Below are 19,388 nucleotides of genomic sequence, written 5' to 3' on the forward strand. Positions count from 1 at the left end.
TTTGCTTTTCTCTTGCAGCTTGTTCTATGTCAGCAGAACAAGAGAAAATGGTAGAGAAATCGTTCAAGAGCGAAACAACAAAGTGCAGTGATCAGGTCCCATGGTTCGTCTTGGTCTCATCAACAGGTCTCCTCCCTTGCTCAACGCATACCATTCAAATTGCTTCCCATATTGTCAGATCTCATATCCGTCTTCGTCTGACTTTGTTGCTCCCATCGCCGTCCCCAGTGGAGCATCGCCTGGAATCCTCCATGGATTCATTGCTAGAACATGTCCACATCTGGGGTCACAAGTCAACACAACACTTGTGCCGTCTTTAAAAACAGTTCTCTCTTGTCTTCCTCCTAATTTTCTCTGCTTTCTCTTCCATTTTCATCCCTCCTACCTTTGCAAATTTTTTGTTATTTTTTAAAAACTTTTTTTTATATATTTTATTTTTGCTTAAATTATTATGGTGCAAGACCCATAATTCCATGATACTACAGACAACTTCATCCTTGCTGCTTACCATCTGATACCGAAATTTAATTTTTATAGTCAGTCACTGTGGAAATCCTTCATCAGTGAATGATATATATTTATTGAAGGGCTTAAACCCCTCAACTCCCTTTGTTAAATTGGGTTTTTACAACCAAATTCATTTCATAGTAAAACAGCATATGCTTATGTACACATACTGGATTATTTCCTATGCTGTGTAGTGCATTGTAAAATCAACGAGGTAAAAACAAGCTCCATAGCTCTACTGAGTATGTTTATATAGACACCATGGAATATTTCATAAGCTGTGTGATGTAGCATAAAACAATTTCCACAACAAGGAATACGTTTACACACAGTGATCTCAGTTTTTTATTTAATATAATCCTCATGTATGCAACAGAGTTTTTATAAAGTATATACACTTAAATAATGTGAAGAAGCATGACTCGGTGGTTAGAGGATTGGGCTTACAATCATAAGGTTGTGAGTTTGATTCCCAGACCAGGCTGTGTTGTATTCTTGAGCAAGACACTTTATTTCATGTTGCTCCAGTTCACTCAGCTGTAGAAATGAGCAGTGACATCACTGGTACCAAGCTGTATCAACCTTTGCCTTTCCCTTGGATAACCAGTGGTGTGGAGAGGGGAGGCTGGTATGCATGGACGACTGGTGGTCTTCCATAAACAACCTTGCTTGGACTTGTGAACTTTCTAGGTGCAATCCCATGGTCATTCGTGACCAGAGGGAATCTTTACCCCTTTATCTCTAAAGAGGCAGGCACAGGACACTGCCACCCTAGATTTTATAACAGAATGCAAGGAGAATGGCAATTCAAAAAGTCTAGTTTCTGATTATGTGATTTCTGATTAATTTGGTTGTTTTAACCTAATCCCCAAGCATTTCTCACAAGAACGATGTATGTTTTTAGATACACAAAAGGACTTGAACGCACAAATTGAAGAAATATTTGTTAGCCATGCAGGGTCGCCATCATTGTATTTGCATACAATCGTTTAGACAAGATGGTTGAATCATGAGACTAATTGTCCATGTGTTCTGAATTCAGACATGCCATGGATTTTCTCTTCTGTTTCTGGATTAATCACTTTATTTTATACTGCTTCAGTTCGCTTAACTCTCAGGAATCAATACCAAGTCATCATTACACTCTATGCTATATATATATATATAATATATATATATATATATATATATATATATATATATATATATATATATATATATATATATATATATATATATATAAGTCAGTAAATAGTGGGGTTGTGTTAACCGCACGTGGAGAAATAATAGGAAAATGAAAAAAAAGGCAGAATGCTAAACTGGAAGCATATTTTAATAAAGATTTCTAACCGGTTTTCATTGCGAAAGCAAATTATCAAGAAGAAGGAGAATGAAAATGTTTTTTACAAAGAAGTACAAAATGAAGAAAATAATATATAAAACAATAATATATAAAAAAATAAATATACCCATACATTATGTTGTCTTTGAGCTTTTGAAGTTCAATAGTAGTTCATGTATATAATGGTAGGAAAAATAAGGATGCATGAGAGTTGAGAGTTTTGTTAGGTTTAAAAAAAGGGTTAAAAGTTTGTGTTAAGCAGGAAATTTGGTGTCAAAACAGGAAGTGTGTGTAAGGGGAGACAAATGTTTTTAGTTGGAGTTATGAACTCTTTTTCAACTTCCTGTTGAAAACCGGTTAGAAATCTTTATTAAAATATGCTTCCGGTTTAGAAATCTTTATTAAAATATGCTTCCAGTTTAGCATTCTGCCTTTTTTTTCATTTTCCTATATATATATATATATATATATATATACAATTCATGCTTGATGCAAGTTCAATTTATTGACATCAGTTGGCAACATGTCATGTCTATACTCCACGATTCATGCTACACGCAATGCTACATATATTTCATTTCTTACCACACTAACTCCACTCTACATTGTATTCTATACTTCATGTTATACTCAACTCATCATGCCACACTTCACTCTATACTGCTGCTCATGTGCACAAGATGGCAAAAATATTAAATAGGATTACGAATGATCTTCTAATGTGCCACCAGCACAAGTAATATATATATATATATACACACATGCACACCTATATATTCACATACACACACACACACACACACACAGAGGGAAAGAATATTAACATCAGTGAGAAAACTGATTCATTTCAAACAGTCCCTTGTAATATTTGTTCCATATGAAGTTACACAATTGCCATCCAAATTACAGTGAATCGGTGTTTGTTTTTAAGAAACCAATAATGAAGTTAACTCACCAACTGCAAAATATAAAAAGTGATATAAATAAATTTTTACTTGAAGGTACTTTAATTTATGTTGAAACTCCACAACCAATACAATTTATACAAAATGTCAAGGACTTCAATAAAAGTAACTCAATTTAATTTATTTTAATTTAAAGAAAGAATAATTTATATTAAAAATATTGTAAAAATTAAATGTTTCTTTTTTTACGAAAATATAAACATAAATAAAAGAAATTCTGCCATCTTGTTATTTAACAAAGCTTATTGGATGCTGAAAAGTGTATCTTGTTTTATTTTAAAGATTTTGTTTTTGTTCTGTCTTGTGTTTGAAATTGTTGTTGTCGTTGTTTGGCCCTCAGGAGATCCCTGATTATGTAGACCAGTGGTTCTCAACCATTTTCTTACTCCTATGGAACCCTTTTAATTCCGATTTCTCTTCGATGGAACCCTCAACCATTTGATGTTTAAAAAATCCTATTATATTATTAGGAATTGTAAAAAAAAAAAAAAAAAAAAAAAAAAAATAGTTTGTATTTATGTGTATATGATATCTCGATCCCTATTCTAAGGATTTCAAAGAAGTTTGAGGCTGGTGTACGAAGTAGTTTTATGCTTAGTAACAGAAAGGGAGATAACAGGATAATGTTTTTAGTATAACTACCATTTAACCCAATATTAAGGAACGATTGTTGAATATATATAATTATGGAGTTATGTCCCCTAGATTAAGACCGCGATTTCAGATCTCAGTTGTTCACTTTTGGTGTTTACTGTTCAAATCATGCATGTGCCATTTTCATGGACTTTAAATACAAATCATAACGCACAAACCTCTTTAGTGTGAGGTTATATATATTTTGGTAATATACTCCTGACAATTTTTACTGTCCAGCGAAGCGTATATAGAATTACCCATTGGAAGGATTCACAGAGTGACTAGCAACAAATAGAAGCCCTTAACTGAGAGCCAATACAGTATCTGCCTGGATAATATTATCCCTCCAAACTCATATATATATATAAACATAAAGACAGCAGATAATGGGAGATGAATACATAGTTATTTAACCATGTGACTTCTATAGGATTACAGCTGTTTTGCAACCTTCGTTATGTATTAATGATGGTATTGAAGAAATTATGCATATTTAAGAGGAAGTTTCTGTGATAGCCACATGATTCTCTGAGTCTACATCTTATACTACTCATTCACACACACGTTTCATCATTTAATGTCCCTGGGTCAGGCGGAATTTGTAGAGACAAATTTTCTATGGCTGGGTGCCCTTCCTGTTGCCAATTCTTAGTTGTTTCCAAGCAAGGTAATATTTCTCAGGGCCAGAAATGCTTTACCATAGAAGACACTAAAAATGAACAACATTGTTTCTATGGTGATGCTCATTTACAGCCATCATCATGTCAATATAATTGTACATACACACACACATGCATTGTTTATACACATATGGGCTTCTTTCACTCTTTGGTTAACCTGGAATATAGAAGACACTTGTCCAAGGTGCTGGGCAGTGGGACTGAACCTGAAACTACATGGTTGGGAAGCAAGCTTCTTAATCACACCGCCATGCTTGCATATGTGCATGCACACACACACACACACAGATTCAGGCACACATGCACATACCCACATAAAAAAATACCCACTGAATTTGATGATGGGGTGTAGTAGCTTCATTTTATTTATTTGCTACCTACAACTTGCAAATGTTTCAACTGGAGATAGGCATAGCTTTATCCGGATTCCCCTGTGCATAAAGTTTATAAAATGTTATATTTTATACTGTAAAGAATCTGAACACAGCTGTGCTGTCTGCAGCCATTTGAAATAACATTATGGATCAATATAGCCACTTATCTATGTCAGCCTAGCTATCTGTTTCTGTTTTCTGTGTTTGAACTTCTTAGCCATATGTCAATAAAAAAAAAAGTCATAATGACAATAAAGAGCTTATTGTATACAGTGCTCAGGTGCACTACAACTTGTTGGAAAAGAATAACAGAGGAGACAAAAAGCAGCAATAAGTCTGGTATAGAAAGACAGAAATAAAACCCAAAACTGCATGCAGGGTACATAGGGGAATAGAGTAAATGAACAGTAAAAGAGCTCTAAAGAAGAAAGGGTGTAAGCATGGCTGTGTGGTAAGAAGCTTGCTTCCCAACCATGTGGCTCCAGGTTCAATCTTACTGTGTGGCACCTTGGGCAAGTGTCTTCTGCTATAGCCTTAGGCCAACCAAAGCCTTGTTGATTTGGTAGTCAGAAACTGAAAGAAGCCCATTGTGTATATATATATATATATATATATATATATATATACACACACACATATATATATCTATGTTTGTGTGTCTGTCTTTGTCTCCCACCACCACTTGACAACCGGTGTTGGTATATTTACATCCCTGTAACTTGATGGTTCAGCAAAAGAGACCGATAGAATGAGTGACAGGCTTAAAAAAGACAAGTCATGGGCGTTGATTTGTTCAATTAAAACCTTTCAAGCAGTGCCCAGCATGGCCACAGTCAAATAACTGAAATAAATAAAAGGTAAGAATAATGTTGGGGAATTTCAAGAAAAATGGTATTTTCAAAGGATTCCGTGCCTGTAAATTCAAAAACTGACACAGCTGGTTTATTCCATGCTTTCACAATTCTGAATTTGAGAAAATGGTCATGTTTTATCATTCATTTGATTTGTAAGAAATAACAGCTCTATAATGAGACTTTCTCAGAGCTGAATTTTCTACAGGGGGCATGCCCTTGCTTACCCCCAACCTGAGTTTCTAGACATGAGTGGTCCCAAGACCAAGGCCTCTACCATGATTTTTAAGAAATGTGGTGGAAAACTAACTCAAGAAGGCAGAAGTGAGACATGGTGTCTGAGGGAGAGAGAGATGGCAATTTTGAGAAGGACAGAGAGAGCAGTGGTGAGAGAAATGTGTGGAGTGAAACTGTTTGATAAGAGGAGAACTGAGGACATGATGGGGATGCTGGGGTTGAAGGAATTGGTGGAATGACTGTCAAGGACGAATAGAGTGTGGTGGTATGGGCATGTGTTGAGGAGGGTGCTTGAGTTTGAGGTAAATGGACCACAAAAGCGAGGTAGACTGAGGAAAACATGGAGGAGGAGATTGGGAGGGTTGGGTTGAGAAGGGAGGACACCCAAAAGAAGAAGTGAAAAAGAACACTTTGGATTATGTACAGCTTAGAAATACTGGCTTAAAAAATGTTGGGACAGTCTTTCAATTATAGGTCAGCTTGATAAGAACTGACCTGGGGGTGGTGGTGGTGGTGTTAAACTACTACTACTACTACTACTACTACTACAACAAATACTACTACTATAACCACTGCCACCACCACCATGACTACTACCACCACTACCACTATATCTACTACTAGAATAACAACAAATACTACTGCTAATATTACTACTACTACTACTACTACTACAGCCAACACCATCCACCACCACCACCACGACTACTACTGCCACCACCACTACTTCTACTACAACAACAACAACAAACACTACTGCTACTATTACTACTACTACAACTACCACCACCACCACCACCATGACTACTACCGCCACTACTACTAGTGCTGCTGCTGCTGCTACTACTACTACTACTACTCTCATTCTCTCCTTCCAACCCTTGTATTTCTAATATGTGTAATATCCTTCACCTTTACCCCCCAAATCTAACCTCTACCCCGTCCCCCCACTCCCAATATACGTTAAACCTAAATTCAAATCCAATAAAGGAAACTCATAAATGAAGACCAAAGTCTATAAAACATGAAATGAAGATAAAATAACGACTATAAACAGTTTGGTGGACTGTTTCATCTCCTCCAACCCCACCCCCACCCCACCCACAAATCTTGTCCTGATGAATAATCTACATCTCTCCCTCTACCCTACCACCTATTTTTTTTTTCTGTTCTTATTTCTTCTTGCTATTTTTCTTTATTTCTCAGATTGTCAAAAGTAGTTTTTTTCTGTATGTTTCTCTCTTTCTCTCTCTCTTTCAGTTATTGCATCTTTATGTCTGTCTGTCTCATTATGTTTGTTATTTCTTTATTGCCCACAAGGGGCTAAATATAGAGGGGACAGACAAGGACAGACAAAGGGATTAAGTCGATTACATCAACCCCAGTGCGTAACTGGTACTTAATTTATCGACCCCGAAAGGATGAGAGGCAAAGTCGACCTAGGTAGAATTTGAACTCAGAACATAAAGACAGAAGAAATACCGCTAAGCATTTTGCCCGGCTTGCTAACGTTTCTGCCAGCTCACCGCCTTTTCTCTTTATGTTTGTGTGTGTCTCTCTCACTCTGATCCATCTGTCTGTGTCTGACCCATCCATCCATCCAATTGTTTGTCTCTCTGATCTATCAATCCAAACCCACCCACCCACCCATCCATTCATCCATCAAAATATCTGTGTCTCTGTCTACCTATCTACCTACTATCATTCTTTCTCCTTCTCTCTCCCCACATTCTCTATCAGTCTTCTTGACTTTCTGTCCCTTACTCACTTTGTCTCTATGCCAGGCTAATGCTTACTTGTCTGTGTGTATCCACCTTGTTATTCAGTTCATTTTCGCCATGATAGATCGATAGCCACTAAACCTCTTTTACTTCCTCTCCCTGTTTATTTCTGTGTTCCTTTCTGTTGAAGAGCTTAGGCTTGAAACATAAAAGCCTTTTCACTTCCCAAGCATTAAACTAATAAATCTGTTTGTTGTTTACACACCCGTCTTTTGTCTTTTGTTTTTTTGTAAGTTCTCACTATATATAAATATATATATATATATATATATATATATATATATATATATATGTATATCCATGAATGTAAGTCTTGGATTTTTATTTGCATATTTGGTAAACACACACACCTCAGCCTATGTTGTTAATGGGTTCCAGGAGATACAGCTCAAGTCGAATTAACTTGTCTCTAGCCTAGGCTTGGCCGAAATTTTCCTGTCTCTAGGCTAAACCGATAATAACCATTCCCAGTTCTGAACTTTATTTATGAATGCATTTTCAATAATACATGGTTAATAAAAACCTATTTTAAGTTTACAAACAAATACTTTTTTATTTTTTAATACAGTACAGTAAAAAAAAGTAATCTGAATTTACGAAAACAATTTGGTGGAGTTTACTGTACATCATGGACACTTTAAATATGAATGCGGTTTGCAATAAGACACATTCTTTTGAGACCTTGTAACCTGGAATAGTTTTCTTCTCCTTGGAATGAACGGTCTGGCAATTTTTTCCAATACAATCCAGTTTCATCTACGTTAAAAATCTGTTTGAGAAGAAACCCGTTTTCTTCAAGACAGACTCACTGGTTAATCGCAACACCAGTGCCTGGCATTGTTATACTAAATATCACTGGCAGAGAGATGAACTGCCACTATCTCCAGTGGTCAAGTGTCCATCATCAACAAGACCAAGGAAGGTTGAAATCACATGATCTGGTGGCCCTGGCTGGGATTTATCTCCCCACTAGTAATATAAACATGTATGCATTCTGCACCAAAAGCCAATATGAGAATTTCTCTCATGCTAACTGCCACAGTATAGTTTTCTCTAACAGAGCATCCATGTTCTGAAAGGTAGCGAGCTGGCAGAAACATTAGCATGTTGGGTGAAATGCTTAGCGGTATTTTGTCTGCCGTTACGTTCTGAGTTCAAATTCCGGCAAGGTTGACTTTGCCTTTCATCCTTTAGGGGTCAATAAATTAAGTACCAGTTACGCACTGGGGTCGATGTAATTGACTTAATCCCTTTGTCTGTCCTTGTTTGTCCCCTCTGTGTTTAGCCCCTTGTGGGCAATAAAGAAATAAGAACGTCCATTTTTAAGCAGGGATAAATTGTTTTTATATATATGAAAGCAAATATTGGATGGTAACCTCCAATAGCATTGGTACCATGTAAAGTGAAAAAAAAAATATAGGTAACCAGTGCTCAGTAAAGTTATTGGCAGAAAGAAGGACATCCAGTCATAGAAACCATGTTATAACAAAGCATTGGAGCCCAACACGGTTCTCCCCGGTTCGTTGGATTCTGCTGAACCATTTGACTCGTGCCAACATGGAAGAAGAAGAAGAAGAAGACAAAGAAGAAAAAGAAGACAAAGAAGAAGATGAAGAAGAAGAAGAAGACAGACAAAGAAGAAAACAAAGAAGAAGAAGAAGACAGACAAAAAAGAAGACAAAGAAGAAGAAGAAGAAGATGATGATGATGATGATGTCACTGGTTGCTTTTAAAGCTGTTGTTGCTGCAGTTATTTATTGATTTTGCTGTTGTTCTGACTGAAAGCATTTTTTGTTGTAGTTGTCACCATTGTCGTTGCTGTTGTCATCGTCCTTCCCATAAATACTGTAGATGCTGTTTTTGTTGTTGTTATTCTTGTCGTCGTTATTGTTGTTATTGATTTGTTTTGTTGTTGCTGCTAGTGTTGTCATTGTCAGTACTACTGTTTGCTTTTTTTTTGTGTTGTTTTAGTTATTGTTTTGTTTCTTGTTGTTGCTGTTGTTGATCTCATTTAGCCAGCTGACATTTCCACCACACAGAATATCTTTCTCACTTTAGAGACAAATCTATTTAAACATGAACATGTATATGTCAGATTTTTAATTAAAAAGAACATCATCATCATCATCATCATCATCATCATCGTTTAACGTCCGCTTTCCATGCTAGCATGGGTTGGACGATTTGACTGAGGACTGGCGAACCAGATGGCTGCACCAGGCTCCAATCTGATCTGGCAGAGTTTCTACAGCTGGATGCCGTTCCTAACGCCAACCACTTTTTACATGGCATTGCCATGGGTGCTTTTATGATGATGATGATGATGATGATGATGATGATGATGATGATGATGGTGGTGGTGGTGGTGGTGGTGGTGGTGGTGGTGGTGGTGATGGGGAGGAGAAGAAAGAGTAGAGGAAGAAGAAAGGAGGAGAAGCAGAAGGGAAGGGTGCTGGCATCAGTGCTTTCTATGTTGCATTGCTAGGAGTGCTGATTACGTGGCGCCAGCATGAGTGGCACTGGCACAAGTGCTTTTCACATGGCACCAACGTGAGAGCTTTTTACTCAGAACTTAAAAGATGGATGAAATACTATCAAGCATTTCATCTGGTGCCAGCCTGCCACCTTCAGATTATACAAATAATAATAATAATAATAATAATAATAATAATAATAATAATAATAATAATAATAATAATCCTTTCTACTGAAGGCACAAGGCCTGAAATTTTGGGGAAGGGGTCTAGTCGATTACATTGACCTCCAGTGTTTAACTGGTACCTATTTTATCGACCCTCAAGTGGATGAACGGCCAAGTTGACCTCGGCAGAATTTGAACTCAGGACATAAAGACGGACGAAATGCCAGTAAGCATTTTGCCTGGCATGCTAACGATTCTGCCAGCTCACCGCCTTAGAAATAATAAGGAGGAGGAGGAGGAGGAGGAGGAGGAGGAGGAGGAGGAAGAAGAAGAAGAAGAAGAGGAGGAAACAGAAGATAATTGAAGCAAATAATAGGAATATAAAGAGTGATGGATTTGAGTTTGTGTCCCCAACCTGCTGAAAAATCAACTGGATTAAGATTACAAATAATTGAAATGGGGTGATATTAATCATGCGTGAATAGAAACGAAAATAAGACAAAACATTCTGTAGACACATTAAATTAGTAATTAGAAGCTGAACTAAACGTAAAGAGCAAAGTAATTAGTATAAAGACATTAGGTTTTTTTTCCTCAGCAATTAGCTCAAGTTTCAATATACAGAGAATTTTTGATGAACTGTAACATATTAACTGGAGTAAAAAAAAGGGGAGGGGCAATGAAGATTACATGCCATTCAAGGAATCTTAGTGTGGCTGCATGAACATAAAAGAAATAGCAGCCAAATGTCCTTCAAATATTACACCTGAATGCTTTTTAAAAAATTACCAACGTTGCCCTCCTGGCACTTGTGCCAGTGGCACGTGAAAAGACATTCGAGCGAGTTTGTTGCCAATATCGCTGGACTGGCTCCTGTGCAGGTGGCACATAAAATACACCATTTCGAGCGTGGCCGTTGCCAGTACCGTTTGACTGGCCTTTGTGCCGGTGGCACGTAAAAGCACCCACTACACTCTCCGAGTGGTTGGTGTTAGGAAGGGCAACCAGCTGTAGAAACTCTGCCAAATCAGATTGGAGCCTGGTCTAGCCATCTGGTTCACCAGTCCTCAGTCAAATCGTCCAACCCATGGTAGCATGGAAAGCGGACGTTAAACGATGATGATGAGCATGGCCTAGTGGTTAGAGTGTTGGACTCATGATTGTAAGATTGTGGTTTCAATTCCTAGACCAGATGATGCTTGGTGTTCTTGAATGAAATATTTCATTTCATGTTGCTCTCATCATTCATGGCCCACTTAATGTCAAAAAAGAGAAATTGTTGACGATGTTATTTAGTTTTTTGGGTCAGTGCTGATAGAGCAGGCATACCTTTGATCAAAAGCCTTCCACCTGTGACCATCTTGTTTCTTCTTTTCTAGAAATAGTTTTATCTATAACTACGTACTTGAATTTTTTGTTTTTTTGGAGACAGTACAATGTGGCTTGAACAAGATTTGGTAGCTATTTCTAGCAGATCAAAAGGCCATACGGAGGCGCTTTACTTCAAGGGTAACGGTAAGGAGGAATATGATGATGATGAGGATTTATTTTGACCAATCGCAGACCATTGTTTGTATGTACATGCAGTTGTGTATGTGTGTGTGTGTGTGGTTAGTCTATTTATGTAGTTTTTCTCCTAATAGATAATGTTCTAGTGATTTGCAGTTTTCTTTTCAGTTGCCCACCGACTGTGGTGATGATAAAATCAAACACTTGAGCAGGTTAAAGCTTTGTATTACTATTAAATGTCGAGAGGCATGACCAAACCTGTGAAAATTGAAGAATCTGATTATCAATAACAGTGGTTTTGTAGCATGAGACATATTCAAAGATAGCTGGTTCCTACCCAGCGAATGAATGATACTGACAATGTAGTATTACTATTCAAATATCTTAAGGCTATCAGAATTGTTAGTATGTTGGACAAAATGCTGATTATATTCAGAAACTCTTTTCATGTATAGCTCCAGTAATTTTTATTATTTTCAGCAAAAAAGGATTATTTAAGCAAAATTATTTAAGTCTGTATTTAAGCCCTTTGCCTTATTTTGGGAAAAAGCAGTATTTTGAAAATGAACTAAAATAAAATGAATTTTAAAAAAATACAGTAGAATTCAACTAATTAGTCATCTCTAGGAAAAAACTGAAAGTGACAAATTAGATGAAGTAACGAATTAGCCAATTCTACTGTATTAATGCTAAAAAATTTACTTATGATTTATTTGTCAGATTAATTTTTTTTTTAATGTAGAAGAATTGACTGAGCATATGGTGGATTTGAAACCATTTAATGACCATTCTACTGCAATCAATGTTTTTTTGTTTTTTTTTTGGTAATGGAATTGCAATTCAAGTGAAAAAAAAATCTTGTGCAATAATATTATTTACAGCTTCCTATTTTATTGTTTGTACTTGATACAACTAAATAAAATGACTATTTTAATTGTATATTTCAAAACGTGTTACTATGGAAACAGGCATGAAATTGTCTGTGGCTTACGATTGGCTAAAATTAACCAAATTTTCAAACTTTAATTGCTAATAACTTTTTATTTATTGATTTATAGCGAATATGATTTTCCCGCCATTCATTAGCCAATATAAATGTATCATTACACTGAATATGAAATCAATTCGAATAGAATTGATGCTGGCAGCCAAACCGACTTGATCCCGGAATGGTCATACAGGAACGCTTTTGAGCGTTAGTGTGTATGATCAGGGCTGACTCGGTTCTAAACAACAACAGCAAAAGCAACAACTAAAATAATAGCAGCAACTGTTTTTTTTTGTAATAGATATAATAATTGTAAGTAAAGTCTTTCTGCTAGTTGAGTATTGAAACAAAATCCCGTTCACAAGACACACACACTCACTTTCTCTCTCTCACACAGTGAATGGATCTATTCTTCTATTAATATCCCACTTGTTCTAACAGCGTGCTTTCCTGTGCATTGTATTTGAAAGTAGCTGAGTATTCCACTCTCTCTCTCACTCTGTCTCATTTATACCCACCCACATGCACATACATACATAAACTCACTGCAGTGAATTTTCAGACTTTGAGATAGACTGGAGATATAAAAAAAAAAGAAGAGGAGAAGATACTGGCACACTTTGGACGGAACGTTAAAGATTACTGCTTCACTTCACATAAGAAGTATTTTAAAAAGTTGTCTTAAAATTTTAAATTTAGGGGAAAACTTACATGGGAAGGGGCAGAGGTAAAGAATACGCACACCACCCGTTTTTGGCATAACCCTAACCCTAAACACTGAGTGTGCATATCCTTTACCTTCGCCGAATACGTACACCCGGTGTTTAGGGTTAGGGTTGAGTGTTAGGATTAGGGTTAAGGTTTTTGTTACGCCGAAAACAGGTGGTGTCCGTATTCTTTACTTTTGCCTCGAGAGCTTGGTCAACCAGAGTCTGAGTGATCAAACTTGAAATCCCTTGATTGTAAGCGAATGTCCTAAATATTCGTTCATGACTGCTCCAACACACATTCACTCGCACTGTTATATATCCACACACACACATATGTACTTTCACAAACGCAAACTTACACGCATGGAAAAAGCATACACTGATACAAATACACATTTACGCGTGCACACACACACAAGCAAACATAATTGTATGAACACGCTCATATAGATACACACACATTTATGCATGTACACACAGGCACACACGCATTTATGCATATACTTACACACAGAGACACACACGCATTTATGTATATACTTATACACAGACACACAGTTGCCCTTCCTAGCGAAAGAGTCCCGAAGAAATGTAATTTTCAAATAATTGAGGAAATTGGTCCTAATTTGCATAAATACAAGAGGATTGAGAGAGGTGCAGTAGTGGTAGTGTACGGCATAATGGGTTAGAAAGTATAACTGAAATGACTGAGTGGGGAAGTGAGAACGAGGGGAAAAGAAGCCGAGTTGGTTGGGAGAAACGGAAATAGAAAGAGAAAAGTAAAGAGAGAGAGAGAATATTTTTTTCATGTTGGGACGGACTAAAGTGTACATCGAGGAAGAAAAGAATAAGAGATACAAATAGAGAAAAAGAGTGTTCTTTTTTGTGGGGGACTGAAGTATACTTAGAAAGAGAAAGTAAGAGAGAAGAAGAGAAATTGATGGAGACGTCAACTGAGGCTTTTTTCTCAGAGGAGGCCAGAAGAGAGAGAGAGAAAGAGAGAGAAAAGACAGAGGAAGATGAGAAACTGAGCGGGGAAATGAGAGATAAATTGCCCCTCTATCTTAAGAGAGAGATTATGTAAAAAGAGTGAGAGTGAAAGACGAAATAATAAAAAGTTAGAGAGATACAAAAATGAATTATAAAGGTGGGTTGAATAGTGAGTGGAAGAGAAATACCAATATAGTCGCGGGAAAAAATAGCGGAGAGAAGCGTTCTGCATACAAAATACAAATACGATAGTTTTTCATATGTAACATAGTGAACTGAGCATTTTGATTAACTGAGATTATCCGTGCTATAAGTAGTCAAAAACTTCCTCTGGAGGTGTTAAAAATCGCAAAAGAAAAAAAAAACTAACAAGGGAGATAACTCCAATAGAATAATTTAACTGACCTGTTGGAAAATATAGAAAATGCAATGTAAGAGTGGATCTGATCCTTAAACCAACATTGCTTTCAGCTTTTAGCTATAAAGACCAGATCCACTTCAGTCTGCGCCGTCTATATTGCCCAACAATTTCGATCATATTGGAGTTAGATTTTAAATATCCTTTGTGGGAGTTTTGTCAACTAATTGCATGGATAACATCGGGTAATTGAGTTTTTTTTAAACTCTACAATGTTACAAATGTAAGACTGTCCCACATAAAAACTGCTCAGAGCATATCTGAGAGCAGTCAGAGAATTTCAACGTGGTTTCTCAACTTGCTAGAAATAGCTGTCAAATATCCCTCAAACTATATCCCCAGCTGGCAGGATTGTTACCATGTCGGACAAAATGCTAGCGGTATTTTATTTCGGACTCTTTATGTTCTGAGTTCAAATATCGTCGAGGTCGACTTTAGCTTTCATCCTTTCCGAGGCGATAAAATAAGTATGAGTTGAGCACTGGGGGGGGGGGGAGGTCATTACATTGATTAGACCCTCCCCCACAAGATTTCAGACCTTGTGCCTATAGAAGAAATAAATCTAGATCTGAAATATACTATATCTGAGATGATGTTCGCAGTTAGAATGTCTTTGGTCTCTGGGAACTAAACAACTGCACACAACTGTCACCTCTTCCTTCATGTTGCCTGTGACCATAACCATCACCCTCCACAATACCATCCCATTGATATCGTTGCTGCATCGCCTTGACAATACACATCTATAATAATTGTCACTGCAAGCACCAATATACATACTAACTAAAACCGTCACCACAACCAGCGATAGGTATTGTTACTACAACCACCAGCACAACCACTACAATCAACATTACGTATTGGATCTGTCACAGCAACCGCCAATATTCTACAGCTGTCACCACAACCACATATCAACATCACATACTGGTTCTGTCACCACCACCACCACTATCACCAACACATACTGTAAGTGTCACTGCAACTATCACTACTATTAGTACTCTTACCGCAACTGTTATGCTTTATCCCATCCACCTCCAAATATTACTTGAGAAAGCCACGTGTTTGTGTTAAGGACAATATAATAAAGCTATAACAATAACGTAAAAAATAGGGAAATAACAACAAAAAATTATATAACAGTATGTAAAAGAAAGGAAAAAAATAATCAGCTGTTGACAACAACAACAACCGCAACAATTTGATGTGTAAGAACAACAACACGACCAGCAGTCGAAACGACATCACTGTCACGCTATACTAACAACAACACCACCACCATTGGCCCAAAAAATAACAACCACTACCACCACAACCAATAAGAGAAGTGTTACCAACTACTACGACCACTACCACCAACGCTACCGGCGTTAATTACGAATAAAAACACACCACTCTGTCACTAACAACCATTAACACCATCAGAACATCAACGACGTTTACAGTGCCATTAGGAGTCAACACCAACTAAGCTGCACTCGCACTTTGCGTCTTTTTATTGGCCTTTGTGATTTGACAGATACTCTTTCATCAATCTCTGCCTCTTTCTCTCAATATATATATATATATATATAGAGACACCACTCCACACGCTTAGATATAGACAAGTAATACCACACACACACACAGAACTTACACAACTTTCTGGAATTGTTTAACTTCTAAGAACTCAACGGTGAGTTAACAATATTTACCTCTCTTTCTCTTTCTGTATATATATACATGGTAATCCTGCAGAATAGAGTCGGAAATCATCTTGTTTGTTTAAAATCACAAATTTCAAATATCGGATATTAGAATTCTGAAAAATGAAGAAAAAACATAAGAAATATTTTTTCCTTCGGATTTATATTTCAAACATTTAAGAGTAATTCTTCAAAGAAAAGAAAAAAAAAAAAAACTATAACATTTTCATTTTTTCACCTCCTTTCCTTTCCGTAAATTTTTCGGTTTTGATATTTTTTATTATTTTCAACAAATTATCTAGAAACATCAGTGATTACGATTATGCAAAGTTCGTTTTGTAGGACTTGTATCGTAAAATCGCCGTTTGTTTTTAAAGAGATGTTAGAGGGTGGTAATAATTTTGAAAAAAAAAAAAAGATTCTTGTAGAAATTAGTTAAGAGCGAATTAGATATTCTCCGAGTCTCTTGTACAGGATTACCTCTTTCTAGTTATCTATCTATCTCCAATCAATTAATCAATCATGTAGTACTTAAATTTTCTATACCAGTCAGAAGAAAATTTAACTTACCACAGTGCCTTCTGATTAAATTGCCTTTACAAGAATTATTTAAGCTTATTAGTTTGTTACGTTCTGGGTTCAAGTCCCTCACTCTTCGGTTATCCATGTTTTGTTTTTTTTTGTCTTTCATTCAACTCGACTTGACAAAACAAAGTTTCTAGTAACGTAGTACTATTGATTCAGTTAAAATATACCCATTCATTTACGACTTTGTTTTTCCTAGTTCAAAATTCCATTGTTGTTGACTTAGTATCTCATCCCCCTCGGGTTTGGTATTGTACTAAACCAACGTGTTCAACTCTATTGTCACCTCCTTTCACATAAATGTATGGTGTCGTATCAAATATTTTCACTTTTACAACTTGTTGATTTATGACGCTTTTCACCATCCGACCACGTATTCAGGGAAATTCTTGCATGTGATAAGATTTTTAGCAAGGTTTTCTCGGATATATTTATAGATTCTTGATAAAAGGTATTCCAACGTAACTTCATGTAAAACTAGCAAATGTCTCCCCTTACACACACTTCCTGTTTTGAGACCACACTTCCTGTTTTGAGACCACACTTCCTGTTTTGACACCACACTTCCTGCTTAACACAAACTTTTAGCCCCTTTTCTCAAACCTAACACAACTCTCAATTCTCATGCATCCTTATTTTTTCCAACCATTATATACATGAACTACCATTGAACTTCAAAAGCTCAAAGACAATGTAATGTATTGTATATTTATTTTTTTATATATATTTTTTTATATATTATTTTCTTCATTTTGTACTTCTTTGTAAAAAACATTTTCATTCTCCTTGAAAATTTGCTTTCGCAATGAAAGCCGGTTAAAAATCTTTATTAAAATAAGCTTCCAGTTTAGCATTCTGCCTTATTCTTCATTTTCCTATTATTTCTCCATGTGCGGTTAACACAACCCCACTATTTACTGACTTATATATATATAAATGCATGTATGTATATATGCGAGATATATATGTGACATAATAGTTTCAGTATTAATAGTGAAACTATCAAACTGAAAGTATCTTGCATTGAGACGTAATACTGAAATAGTGTAAGAGATAAGAGATTGCTCTGGCCTTGCATAAGGCAAGAAGTTAAAAAAATTTTTTTTAGCCCATGACACTGCATGCACCCTAAGTAAGGCATGTGTAAAATTTGAATGAAATCGGTTGTATAGTTCTCGAGTTTTAGGGATTCACACAGACAGACAGACACACATTCTCATCTGTATATTTACAAGGTGTCCACAAAGTCTGGGTATATGAGGATTAACACATACTTTAAGTAATTATTATTTCTTATATTTAATTGTTATGATTTTATTTACTCCATGTACCCAGACTTTGTGGACACCCTGTATAGATTATTTCAAATTCAATGCTGTTATTATTTATAGTAGAGTTAACAGCTTTTTTTTATTTAAAATTTCACTTGCATTTCAACTGCCCGCTGTAAAAAAAAAAAAAACAAATCCACATGTAGTTTCGGATTCAGTCCCACTCCATACAACAAAAAAATCTTTACTATCTCTGTATATGTTTCTACCTCATTGGGCATCATCAGCACAGCATTTATTCTCCTGTGACTCCAGCAGAAATGAGTTTTTAGGCATCTACTTAATAATAGAAAACATTTGTGGCATAGTTTTTTTTTTGTTTCTGTAAGTGTATGTATGTGGGTATAATACACAGTGACCATACAATAACAAAAAATCTTTACTATCTCTGTATACGTTTCTACCTCATTGGGCATCATCAGCACAGCATTTATTCTCCTGTGACTCCAGCAGAAATGAGTTTTTAGGCATCTACTTAATAATAGAAAACATTTGTGGCATAGTTTTTTTTTTGTTTCTGTAAGTGTATGTATGTGGGTATAATACACAGTGACCATACAATAACAAAAGATCTTTACTATCTCTGTATACGTTTCTACCTCATTGGGCATCATCAGCACAGCATTTATTCTCCTGTGACTCCAGCAGACATGAGTTTTTAGGCATCTACTTAATAATAGAAAACATTTGTGGCATAGTTTTTTTTTGTTTCTGTAAGTGTATGTATGTGGGTATAATACACAGTGACCATACAATAACAAAAAATCTTTACTATCTCTGTATACGTTTCTACCTCATTGGGCATCATCAGCACAGCATTTATTCTCCTGTGACTCCAGCAGACATGAGTTTTTAGACATCTACTTAATAATAGAAAACATTTGTGGCATAGTTTTTTTTTGTTTCTGTAAGTGTATGTATGTGGGTATAATACACAGTGACCATACAATAACAAAAAATCTTTACTATCTCTGTATACGTTTCTACCTCATTGGGCATCATCAGCACAGCATTTATTCTCCTGTGACTCCAGCAGACATGAGTTTTTAGGCATCTACTTAATAATAGAAAACATTTGTGGCATAGTTTTTTTTTGTTTCTGTAAGTGTATGTATGTGGGTATAATACACAGTGACCATACAATAACAAAAAATC

At 36.1% G+C, this 19,388-nt stretch overlaps 2 protein-coding genes and 1 long non-coding RNA gene across 6 annotated transcripts in view; 2 read left to right on the plus strand and 1 right to left on the minus strand.

The window, feature by feature from the left end:
• The window catches only part of LOC106883556 (allantoicase), a 53,544-nt gene extending 50,471 nt beyond the window's left edge, over positions 1-3,073 (plus strand). For both annotated transcript variants that reach the window (XM_014934604.3, XM_014934603.3), the window contains exon 12: positions 19-3,073. In XM_014934604.3, coding sequence (XP_014790090.1) covers positions 19-320 — 302 coding nt within the window. In that variant the 3' untranslated portion in view covers positions 321-3,073. The remainder of the gene's footprint in view (positions 1-18) is intronic.
• LOC128249388 (uncharacterized) lies at positions 2,335-17,413 on the minus strand. The gene is made up of 3 exons (XR_008265496.2): positions 16,888-17,413; positions 16,327-16,433; positions 2,335-2,807 (listed from the first exon to the last, which is right to left on the minus strand). It is a non-coding gene; the product is annotated as an uncharacterized LOC128249388 (long non-coding RNA).
• LOC106883557 (solute carrier family 2, facilitated glucose transporter member 1) overlaps positions 12,723-19,388 on the plus strand; it is a 45,890-nt gene continuing 39,224 nt past the window's right edge. For 2 of the 3 annotated variants that reach the window (XM_014934605.3, XM_014934608.3), the window contains exon 1: positions 13,877-16,307. The gene's annotated coding sequence lies outside the window, so the exon portion shown is untranslated. Of the gene's footprint in view, positions 12,824-13,876; positions 16,308-19,388 lie in introns of those variants that run through there. The other variant, XM_089363049.1, reaches the window with a different exon arrangement.

This window comes from Octopus bimaculoides, chromosome 14 (assembly GCF_046866305.1).
Source record: "Octopus bimaculoides isolate indiv1 chromosome 14, ASM4686630v1, whole genome shotgun sequence".
Classification (NCBI taxonomy): Eukaryota; Metazoa; Mollusca; class Cephalopoda; order Octopoda; family Octopodidae; genus Octopus; species Octopus bimaculoides.